Source organism: Uloborus diversus, chromosome 4 (assembly GCF_026930045.1).
Source record: "Uloborus diversus isolate 005 chromosome 4, Udiv.v.3.1, whole genome shotgun sequence".
Lineage (NCBI taxonomy): Eukaryota > Metazoa > Arthropoda > Arachnida > Araneae > Uloboridae > Uloborus > Uloborus diversus.
The window spans coordinates 68058276-68071161 of NC_072734.1; the positions used below are offsets into that span (position 1 = coordinate 68058276).

A 12886-nucleotide genomic window follows, 5' to 3' on the forward strand; every position below is an offset into this window, starting at 1 on the left:
GGGGGGGGGAGAATGGCGACTGAGGACGTTTTACAGGTCGCCACTCTTTCAAACTAGGTCGCTATGTGGCGAGTGGTGGCCATGAATCTTGACCTTTAATATCAACCCGATTGTAGTAGAAAACATATTCATTTTGTTTTAAAAATTAATCTTAGTTTCTCTTTTGTCAATTTTAGTACTCTGGCTGAAGCTTGTAGTCATGGTGATTTAAATACAGTTAAAAAGCTTTTAGATGAAGGCAGAAATGTTAATGAAGTAACAGAAGATGGTGAAAGCTTATTATCTTTAGCCAGCTCATCAGGATACAAAGAGCTAGCGCAAGTATGTTTTCAAAAAGTTTTTCAGTTGTTGTAAATTGTTATGAAAACTAAATAATTGTATGCATACTAAAATTCTGAATTTATTATTCTAACAATCTAAATTAGTCAGTTATATTCTAACAATCTGAATTAGTCGGAAAATTGTTTGCTTGGTATAATTTTATTATAATTTTTATTCTTATCTTAAAGATTTCTGACTACTATTTTTTATTTCTCGATTGATGTACTAAATTGCATGCCTCATTTATTATACAATGTGTATTTTTATATTTTTGAGGTTAAAGCTGTTTCTTTTTTCAGCTTTGTTTGCAAATTTAGTCAAGTGTTTTTAAAAGTAATTATTGCTCCAGTAATTGCTTAACTGCTTTCTCAACTTATTTATTTCACTTCTCAATTTCTTACTTCCTTTCTTTGAGCAATTCTAACATCATTGAATGAATCCAATGTAAGAATGGCATAAATTGAGACTATATTTATGCAAAGATGCAATCAAGTGAATGTAGCACAATTGCTTCTCATGTCTTAGTGTTAACATGGTTATTGTTGTAAATTAAAATGTTGTATAGAATAAGATTGAAATAACTTAAAGTGATCTCTTGCTTATACGCAACCTCTGTTATACGCGTTTTTTCTCATCTGCCTGGCCAGCAATATAGGAGAACAATGAAAAACTCATGTTCATTTATATGCCAAACCTAAAATGCACCTTTCACTCATGTGCAATAAATTTTTTTTCAAGTTTTAGTTAAACAGGGTGGCGACAGATCAGGGAGATCAGGGAAAAGTCAGGGAACTTTATCACTCAGGGAAAAATCAGGGAAATATCAGTGAATTTTGAAAAAATAACAAAAATTCAGGGAAAATTGAACAAATGAAGAAACATTTTTTTTTTCTTTCTTGCAAAATGAAGCACTTTGATTCCTTACGAATTTTACGCCTGTTGTTTGTTTTTAAAAAGTAAAATTATTGAGGTGCGATTATGCAGTGCCGCATATTTGTGCGTCTTTTTTCCTCAAGGTCAAAATATTCAATCTTAGGATGAGCTTCCTTTGCTTCTGTATCTGTAAAGTTGTATATTTTACCTAGCTTGAATTTTTCTTACACGCATTCCATGCTACGTAAAATAAACAACCCTACAGGATACACTTTGCTCCCTTGCTTTAAAGTAATTAGCATATTGTTATCACGATTTCAAGAAAAAATCTTTGTTTTTTAAATTAATGCTGAAAAAATCTTAAAAGTTATCACTTAGCATTTTTAATTTAATCGCCAAAATTGAATTTTGACTGAAAATCAAATTTGTTTTTTGCCATGGTATTACTTACTCGCTGTCACTTCAGATTATATGAAGGGTTTTTTTCAGACTTTAAAATCATTTATTTTAAAACCATTTTTGTATAAATTTTGAAATTAATAATTGTTTTTTCATATCAATGTTGCTTGTTACTAAAGTAATCTAAGATTTTTTTCGTTGACTAATGAAATCATTTAAAATTAGTTGTGTACCATAAGTGAATATTTTTATTTTTTAATAGTTAAAATGCGGTATTTATTCATTAAAACCTAAGTTCTTGATTAGAGAATAGCTCAATATGACTGGTTGTTGAAAGATTTCAATTTGTTTTCCATAAATATGTCTATTCTGCCGTGTGCAGGTGAAGGGCAGTAACTACACATTTTTGATTTTTTATGCATTTTTGTCATCTATTGTACCGTATCTTTATTGTACACTAGTGGTACCCGCACGGCTTTGCCCGTAAAAAAAAAATTAAAAGGTCATTTGGTTCGCCTGTATATTTACAAATAATGTATGGTGAATTTTCTCGCCAATTGGCTTGTACCTATATTACGGTTCCACGTTATGATAATTTCGTAATTTACTTGTCCATTTTATGATATTTTTGTTCTTAAAATTGGATTGTAAAAAGAACCACATGGAGTTTTCGAAAAATCGCTTTGAGGTGCACACCCCCATGGTACAAACTAGTGATGGGCATAATCGAGTTCTCATAATCGAATCACTCGATTATTCAAGATTATTCGAGAACTCGATTACCACGAGTTCTCAATTATCGTACCTCGAGTTCTCGATTATCACTTCTCGAGTTCTCGAGCGATGAACTTCTCAAGTTCTCGATTATCATTTTTCGAGTTCTCGAGCGATGAACTTCTCGAGTTCTCGATTATCACTTTCTGAGAACTCGAGCGATCAACTGCTCGAGTTCTCGATTGTCACTTTCCGAGTGCTCGAGCAATCAACTGCTCCAGTTCTCGCTTTGAACTTCTCGATGTTGAGTTCTCGAGATATTGAGTTCTCGAGATAATCACTCGAGCAGTGTATTCTTGGATCGATTTGATAATCGAATGAACCTCTCAATATAGTTGACTTCTGACAAGGGTGCCCACCTATGAAGGTGGGGGGGGGGGGGGGTCATGGCGCAGATTGTGCTATTGACATTTTTAGGGGGGGGGGAGTTTTAAGGGGTATTTTTCTCATTTGTTGGGGGGAGGTCTCTGCGATACTGAGGGTAAGTGGGGGGGGGGGGTGCTTGACCTCAGAGCGGGTGGGCACCCTTTCTTCTGAAGTATTTTAGTTGCAGGGGCGGATCCGTCATTGTCAGGGCCAGCCGATCAAAGGGCTGGTTTTAAAAAGTTAATGATTTTACTTATGAATGAGCATGGTTTTTTTCTGTCTTCCAAAAAAATTTGCATTGAGACCTTTTAACCCTTCTCCCAGAAAGACAGGCTGCGCTGAGGAGCCCACAGGGGAGGTGGGTCATTTCGCAGACTGCGCCATTGAAATTCCTAATGGACGTTAGACTTTTTTAGGGAGTGTCCTTCTTGAGGGGGAGAGAGGATCCCTAATTTTAAAAAGTGTGCCAGCACACTTGAGGAATAGATACCCTTGCGATCTAAATGGTATTACAATCAAATAATTGCCTTTCGAATGTTTCATTCAAATAGTGTTATAATTGAATGTATATTGTTGAATGCTTGATTATCAAATGATTCTTTGGGATGCCTTGGTAGTCTAATGATATGTTTTGAGCGAAAGGTGTTAATGAATGAACACATGGACAGGTCTGTGGGAGACATGTGTTGTGTGTCCCAGTGGTGGAGCGTAAAAGCGTAAAGGTTGGAGCTTTTGTAACAAGCGCGTAAAGGTTGGAGGCGCTTATAAGGTTCTAACTTGAGTGGCATTAAAATTATAGTTCAGGTAAAAATGGGGAATACTTAAGTTGAAAACCTGAGGGGACGTCTTCCCCCTTACGTTCACCTTCGACTATACGATTGGGTAATGATACAAGTGTAATAGGCAATAACAAACGTTTTAGAGCCCAAATATACAGATCACTGCAGACACGTGTTTTGGGGTTTCAAGGAGCCCTTTTTTCAACGCAAAATAGCGAGATTGTGGATGTAAGGACATTACTGGATGTCTTTACGGACCATTCATTAATTGCGTAAGGGTCCCGAGGGGGTGGGGTTGGGTCAAAAATTAAAATGCTGAATAGATTTTTTTTTTTGCGTCAACTGTGTCCACAGATATTAATGAAATGTTTATCATAGGACCCTAAAATGCAATTTTAAAATAATTTTATCAAAAATATTTCTTTTACAAGCCGTTTTTATACTTTTGATGCCTTCCTTCACTTTGAGAATTGCGATCTCTTTGCATCCGCTATGGGAATCCGATTTTTCGCATTTTTAATGTTTATTACGCTTTGTTAAGAGGTAAACAATTAAAATATCTTTTTATTTTTGTTAAAATCACGGAATTTATAAGATTTAATGAAATTCTGTGCTTTTTAAGAGTGTCTTGGGTCAAAAAGTTAAATACTGAACCCTATTCTGAATTTTATTTTATTTATTTTTTTGTTACAGTTATTTTAAATACTGTGCAGAAATATTTCTAGTATAATTTCACATAATGTAGAATGGTAGATAAATATTGATACTTGAGAGAGCGATGCCCCCCCCCCCCCCCCCCCCGCCAAATATCAGATAAACACTCCAGAATGATTTTTTCACATAGAAAAGTAAAACACTCAACTTTAAATTTAATTGATGCAGTTTGTGCCATCTCTAAATTCTAAAATTTCGTTTTAACAATTTTTTTTTTTTTTTGCGAAATTATTTGATTTTTCACAAAATTAATTCATTTTTCACAAAATTATTTTATTTTTCACAAAAAACGGACCCAGTGAAAAATCCTGGACAGACCCCTGTTAACTTCTCTTGTAATTCATTCCTATGGGTGCAAATTAGAGGGGAGGGGGGGGGGAGTTTTGACGTAAACTGCAGAATTGTAATTTTTAGGGGATTATGTCTCTTTTGGGGGTATTGCTCTTGGGGGAAGAGCTTCATAGGTGGTGCCCTTTGCTCTTGGAATGGATTGATTTGGAATGATTTTTAAAATCAAATGATTGCTTTTCTCTTGCTTTATTCAAATGGGGTAATACAGTGAAACCTCCCTTAATGGACACTCCCGAATAACGGACACCTCTAATTAATGGACATTTTTGCTAGTCCCAGTCCCTCAATATAGGCCATTCCATGTAATTCACTCTGAATAACGGACACTCCGAATAACGTACATTCCTTATCACTGTTTCTTCGAATTAAAAGGGTGGTAATGGGCAGAGGCAGCGATTGGGGCTTAAAATTTGGGGGCAGAAAAAAAGAACTAAAAGGCATGGTACTTTTTGCGGGCAGCAAAAAAATTAAAAAGAAAAAAAAGTCATAATTTTGTAACGGCTAGTTTTGAGTATTGAAGCAGATAAGTGAAAACTGATGTCAGCCTAACAATTAACGTACGTTTTTCTTAAGATTTCAATGAATTTTGTACAGAATAACTATTCAAAAGTTAAGATAAAAAAGAGGAAACTGGGCGCTTTTTCTAACTGGGGGTCTCGGGAGATGCAATTGAGCAGACCGGCGCCGGTAGTAGTCGGCTTTATGGCGCCGTGGTTTCGTTGGGTTGTTTAATTTTTAGATATGAAAAAGATTTGCCTATATTCAAGGTCATAGTGCCAACTGTCAATCATGCAATAGTGATACTCGAGATAAAATAAATAAATTAACCATAAAAAGTGTGTGGGGGGAGGGGAGTTGCTCCGCCGAATCGCCGCTGTTGGTAATGCAAAAAAGAGATGTCGAACTGTTTTAACTGATTACTTTAATTGATTAAATGCTTTTTAAGACAAGTGTGTGCTGTCAGTATACCTTTATTAAGAAAAAACAGATTAATTACACTTGACGTAAAATATAGTAAACCTTTCGCAATTGTTTCGATTGTGTTCTACAAAGGGAACAACAGCCCATTTTGAAAAAGGTAAATTAAATAGTTCCTCCTAATAGCGGACACCTCCCAATAACAAACAAAACTTCTGGTCCCTTGACTGTCCGCTATTCGGAAGTTCCACTGTAGTTGAATGTTTGGCTTCAAATTTTTGATAATTGAGAGATTCCTTAATAATCAAACGATATTTTTAGAACAATTATTAATTATCATATGAGCGGATTTATGGAGGGCATGTGTTGTGTGAGTGACGGATACAATGGAGGGTCATGGGAGTCATAAACCCCTCCCCCCTAAACTCTCGAGAATGGTATCCGTACACATTGTGTTCAAATAATTCATGCATAAAATGCAAACGATGACAGTATCTTATCTTTTCAAGATATCAATTATTTTTCAAAGAAAATATTTGAACTACTACTTCGTTTTATTGCTTATGAAATTAATTTGCAACGTTTATCCCCAATTATGTGCCTTATTCCTGACCGATTTGGGGCTTTTTATTGACCCCCAAAAAAGTTTCAGCATTTTTTCGTACTTAAAACAGGAATTTCGTTCATGGGGGACGGCTTTCTTCAGCATGACCCCCACCCCCTTTCAAAGGTTTTCTGTATCCGCCCCTGGTGTGATCCGGTGGTGAAACAAAGGATAGAGAAACGCTTTCCATACTGTTTTGAACTTGACAGTTATTAAGATTAAATACGTACATATGTACAATTTTTATTAAAAAGTGAGGGATAATGATAATATGGGCAAGTCGTTGGGCGACACTAGCAGGTTTAAACTTGAGAGTTGTTAAACTTAAAAATATATTAAACCGGTATCAAGGGCTTCCATATGGGGGGGGGGGGGGAGTGGGGGCTCAAGCCCCCTCCCCCCTTCTTTGAAATTAGGACATCCTTGCTTTTAGTACTTTTTTTTTTTTTGCAAAAATGTAAAATCATTTCTTCTCCAGCAATTAATTAATAAGTTATTAAAAATGTCAAATTTTAACAACTCGAATCTGTACTGAAATCGGTTTCTATGGGTAAAATACCTATTAAACCATGGGGAAAATATCTGAGCCCCCCCCCCCTTAAAATTTTGCATATGGGTGCCCTTGACGGGTATGGTACAAACCGTGTAATTGAAAATTTAATGTAGCCTTAGCCCTTTTTCGGATTATCGTTTCTTGGAGGAGGGGGGATTGTCATAAAAAGCGCGCCATTGCTCACAGGGACGGACGGACACCCCTGTCATTCTATAAGGTTTTAGAATCAAATAATTGCTTCTCAAATGTGTCACCCCTGTCATTCTACAAGGTTATTGAATCAAATAATTGCTTCTGCTTTTTTTCGAATTGTGTTACTCAGAGAGCACACATCGTTGAGTAAACGTTTTAAAGCGATTGTTAACGCTGTGGCAGCCATGTCAAAACGTTTATTAAATGTTTAAATGCAAGGTGTTTATAATGCAGTGGTGCCCCCCCCCCCCCCATGGCGATGACACTCATCCCTCAAATGCGACGTTGAACCCTCTAAAATAAATTAAAGCCCGCTCAGGTTACCCTCTCCTCTTCAAAACTTCAATGGCGCGGTCTGTGCCATTTACCCCCTCCCCCGCGCTCTCTCTTGTATAATATATTGTTTTTTGTGGAATGCTCGGTTATCGAGCATCTCGGATGATTTGAAAACCGAATACGTAATCTGCTTTTTAGAGAAACTTGACAATCAATTTTAACCTTTTTGAGGACCAGCGCACGGAAAATGAAACGTAGCTACGGAACCTTAAGCTCCGAAGTGGACCGTTGCGAGCCTAAGCATTTTCAGCAGTTTTGCCTCAACTTTACAAAAAAAACCCCCATAAAATCAGCACATTAATTGACTGAAACTTTTTAAGTTGAGTAAATAATATACTAATCAACGTTTACGAAACTATAAGGAATATGACATAAACAGAAGGGAGTAAAACAAGCAAAATACTTAAATTTAACTACCCACGCAAAAATAAATGCTACGCACACAAGAAGTCACAAATATCTTATGTATGGAATTTCAAAAAAAAAAAAAAAAAAAAAATCTGTATAAAATGTAATTTTTATTTAAAAATTGAGCTGAAGAGTGGAAGCTAAAATTAATCCCACACGACAAACTTCAATATTTCTTTTTAATGCACTCAGAAACATTTCAACTTCACTTCCAACACTTTTACTGTTATTGCATATTCCTAAAGTCGACGAATGAAAAAGAAAAATAAAAAAGAGCGGATCAAGAAAGAAAAAAAAAATAATCATGAACTTCAATGCACTTCAAGCCACACTTGTACACTTTTCAATGCGCCAGGAATCCCAATCCTCTGGAAAATGCAATCAGAAATATTTTACCCTCCCTCCTCATGTATTAGTCAGATAAATATACTTTACTCTCAACAAGAACATCAAAAAAAAAAGCAAAGTTATAAACTAGGAAAGAATGAGTACTTTTGCACAGAGCAACTATTCCCCTACTTGTTTACATTATTAACTTCATGTTTGAGAGCCTGAAACCATTCGAAATAATCATGTGATAACTGAAAATCATTAGTTTAAATGCATAACCGTTCGAATAAATCACTCAGTCGCCCAAATGCCGAGCTTCTAGTTTGTGACAAGCTAACGGAATCTAGTCGAACCTGCATCCCCTAAGGATTGCGACCCCAAAATGAAGACTAAAATCTATCGAATCCACCCCCTAAAACAAGCTTGCATTTCGAACTTTGCCGGAGGGTAAGGGGACAAAAGGTGTATCTGCTCATTTTATCGGAAAACAACAAAAAACTAGACCCACTTAAATGTAAAAACTAGAATTTTTCATGGAATTTGGGGGGAATGGTATTGATCCCCCTTCTAAAAGGGGGGTGTCAATCCCCCCCAACTTAACCTAAAATTTCTAAAATCCAGGAGGGTTCACCCCTTATTATACCCCTAAATGGTAGGCTAAATGTCACATTCGTATCTCGAGCGCACCCCTGCCAAAATAACTTGGGAATTCAACTGAAGTCAAGGGAGTCCACCTCCCCCCTTTTGCAGGGCGATGTTGCACCCTCTCAAATGTTACAGAGCATCAATCTAGAAAGAGCTCTCCCCCCCTCCCGAAATGAGATTAAAAAAAAAAAAAAAACTCTCAAAAAAGCGCTTCTAAAAATTTCTGTTTCGCAGGCTGCTCTGTGGACCCCTTCCTCCCTTCCGAAAATGAGATTAAAAAACCCTCTCAAAAAAAAGGCTCTAAAAATTTTAGTTACACAGGCTGCGCCATGCCCCACCCCCTTTTAGTGGGCACCCCCGTAGCAGTCAACTCAATTTTGGAAAAGCTCAGAAAATGAACTACTTGAGTACTCGATTCAAACGTCTCGAGATCTCGATTTGAAACATCTCGAGATCTCAATTTAAAACATCTTGAGATCTCGATTCAAAAGATCTCGAGAAGTCAATCGCTCGAGTACTCGATTCAAAAGATCTCGAGAAGTCAATCGCTCGAGTACTCGATTCAAAAGATCTCGAGAAGTCTATCGCTCGAGTACTCGATTCGGAAGATCTCGAGAAGTCAATCGCTCGAGTTCTTGATTGCAAAAGATCTCGATTATCAATCACTTGAGTGATCAACTTAAAAAGATCTCGATTATCAATCACTCGATTATCAGAAATACTCGATTCCCGAGATCTCGATTATGGCCATCACTAGTACAAACTAACTTTGCCAAATTTCATGAAAATCGGCCGAAGGTCTAGGCTCTATGCGTGTCACAGAGATCCTGACAGACAGAGATCCAGACAAAGGACATTCAGCTTTATTATTAGTAAATATACTCGCTTATTTGGTTTCTGCTGAAAAAGAGGCGCGAGAAAAAAACTTCTAATTCCAACATTTTCCTATTGTTAGTACTGAATCCACCACACATTTCTTCAAATATCTCGAAAACTAATTTCTGCAGATACTGCCGTTGCCTGCACACAGCAATATTATTTACGTAAGTAAAACTACGTTACTTCTATACTTAAACTATCACTTGTAATTCTTGCAGCAACAATTATGCTGCTTGAAAATTCAGTTAAATTTATCTCCATTTAAATTTTTTAGTTTTATCACGATTAGATACGTCTTTAAGAGTGGTTTTAATAATTTCTTAGAATTCTAATGTTAACTGGTTCCTGGAAGTCGAGTATTTGTTTTAGATTTCCTACAATATTTCTCTGTCAATAATTTAATACACTATTTTTACCAAAAAAAAGGAGCATCTTTTCAAAATATATTTTTAATTAACAGCTTAAACTGTTTTAAACATTGCGTTTTATTTAATATACAGTGCTTTTCAGGTAGGGCAAAGAAAGGAAACTATTAACATTGGTAACATAAGTCAGGAAAATTTGGTGAACTTAATCAGGGAAAAGTCAGGGAAATTTTTTTTTCCAGTTTCTGTCGCCACCCTGTTAAATCGCCTATTCACACTTTGTTTATAGGAGGATTTGGACCCTTCTTGTTCTGTTTCTTGGAATGCACGCCTTTATTCCTTTGCTGAGATTCTTCCAAGAACACGTTAATTTTCGCTCAGTTGTGCAATTGGGGGTGGAATTAATGTTGTGATTAACGTACAAAAAGGTTGACGTTGCTAAAAGTTGTGGTCAATCGGTAACCATTGACGTAGCCTATCGAGGATCTTTTGTATCCTCATAAACTATAGCTCTATTCATGCGACATTTTTTAGGTTCTGTGGAATTTGCTTACGTACTGTACAGTATAAAAATCGACAAAACGTACAATTTCAAATTTTACATTTTTATTAAATTACAATGCATAACAATAAACAATAGCGTTAAAAACAATAGCCTAAACATTCATAGCTGCTAATACTTATTGCTTATTGAGAGCCATAAGCTGAAACTATTGGCCAAGCAAAGGAAGTCAACCAAAATGCTAAGAACATTCAAGCTTGGTTAAAATTGTTAAAAGGAAAGAAGGGAATGAGGCATGGTGCCGAGAGTACTGGCAATTTGCTTATTTGATTTTTTGTGCGGGATCTTTGTGCAAGATGGAAAATTAAATTAAGTTGAAATAAAATGCATATTAATGCTTGCAGTAATTTTTAAAAGTAATTTATCTCAATAACATTTCTGAACCCTAATTTCAAAACATTTCTTAAAATTTTGAGAAATTCTTGATTTGTAACTTTTTGTTATTGAATAACTATAAATATATGAAACATTAGTTTTGGTTAATAAAGCCTTAGATAAAGTAATTAAGAAAATTATCTCGAAATTTTAAAATTATATTGAGCATGAGAAAATTTGCTGTTTATTACAATAATAATAATAATAATCATTTGTTGTTCAGATTGACTTCTAAAACTTCTTAATCATAAGTGTGTTGCCTCTTTCCAATGTACGTTTTTAATACACAATTTAACTAAACAATCAGACGAGTAATGTTACTTTTTATGTCTAAAGCTTGAAAGTTGTAATTGTTGCATTTACTGTTTATGGATATATTGTTTGAATATTCAGTATAAAATTTAACCTTATGCATTAAAATGTACTGTATGCTAGGAAGATTGGCAAATTTTTGTTTTCTTTTGCTTTATTTGCTTGAAGTTTATATGAAGTTATGATCTGCATATACTTACAAGTTTCATAGTATACATATATTTCTTGTTTTATGGTATATAGAAGTTTTATGAAAATTTGCAGCTCCTGCTCGCAATGAATGCAAATGTTGATGACCGGGGTATGAAAGATATGACACCTCTCATGGAAGCAGCTAATGCAGGTCATTTAGATTTGGTTAAATTGCTTATTCAACATGGTGCTGATGTAAATGCTCAGACATCTCAAGGTAAATTAATATAATCATTGTGTAAAGGATGCTTTTTAAAATTGTATTAAAATATTTTCTCGAACAAAGTTTTAAAATTTGGGTTTTCAACCTGTGGTACGTACCTCCCTGGAGGGGCGTAGAATTTCAAATAAGGCGTGAATGCTTAAAAAATGTTTAAAAAAAAACTATAATTTGCTTTATTTTGTGGTCAAGTGTCAACATTTTTAACGTTATCACCTTCCACATATCTCTTTAAATCTGAACTTTCAGCATTCACATACACTGGTGTGCAAAAATTAAGGATGAGACGGTTTTACAATATAACTTTTTACAAAAGCTTACCAAATCAACACATTAAATACCGTAAGATCCCCAATACGTAAGGACATGTGTAATGTAAGCAACACTTACTAAAAGAGAAATCAGAGGGATAAAAAGAAGCTTTATTGAAAAAGTAGCATGGAGCGCAATGCGACTGAAGGCCGAAACATCCCTGTGATGGATGTCCAGCAGGAAACATCCGGTCTTTAGTAGGGGATATGATCTCCCCCGACTGTTAGGCAGGTTTCACAGCGTCTGCCCATGCTGAGAATGAGGGTGTCAATGGGTTGTTGAGGCATTGCTGCCCATTCGTCTTGCAGCGCCAATCGAAGCTCCCGAATCGTTACTGGTGGTAAGGTACGAGCTGCCAAGCGTCTGCATAGAAAATCCCATACATGCTCGATGGGATTGAGATCCGGAGATCATGCCGGCCAATCCATACGTTCAATATCCTCACTCTGTAAGAGCTGTTCGGCAGCTACTGTGCGATGACATGGTGCATTGTCATCCATGAAAAGGAACTGCGGACCCATAGCGGCTCTAAAAAAGGTGCACATATGGAAGAAGAATCTCGTTACAATAACGGGTCCCATTGACTGAACCTGCATCGAAGATGTGAAGGTCTGTACGACTACCAAGCATGATGCTTCCTCAAATGAGAACACCGCGACCTCCATACCTGTCCCTTTCAATGTGTCCCGAGGGATGATTGCGGCTTCCCCGCTCTCCCCAGATGAGTATGCGATTAGAATCGCTACTCAGACTGAATTTGCTCTCTTCTGCAAAGAGTGCTCGTCCCCATTCATTGTCTCTCCAATTCCGGTGTTCCCGGCACCACAGAGAATGCCTTCTCCGATGGGCAGGCGTTAGAGGTACACGCCGTATAGGGCGTCGTGCAAACAGACCACCAACGTGCAGTCTTCTGGTCACGGTAAAACGCGATATCGGTCGTCCAGCCGCCTGTGTCGTGTGTCTAGCGATTTCTTCCGCTGTCTGCCGCCTGTTTCTTCTGGCCTGTAAGACAATATACCGGTCATCTGCGGGCGTGGTTCCTCGTTTACGATCACTACTGAACCCCCGGATAGCTGTTCCTGTAGTTTGAAATTGTCTCCAAAGTC

The 12886-nt window shown here is 36.6% G+C and overlaps 1 protein-coding gene across 1 annotated transcript in view; it reads left to right on the forward strand.

Moving 5' to 3' along the window:
• LOC129220619 (ankyrin repeat domain-containing protein 17-like) overlaps positions 1–12886 on the forward strand; it is a 195540-nt gene that overhangs the window by 10419 nt on the left and 172235 nt on the right. Inside the window, 2 exon segments of the mRNA XM_054855048.1 lie at positions 177–321; positions 11321–11465. Of these exon segments, the coding sequence (XP_054711023.1) occupies positions 177–321; positions 11321–11465 (290 nt within the window).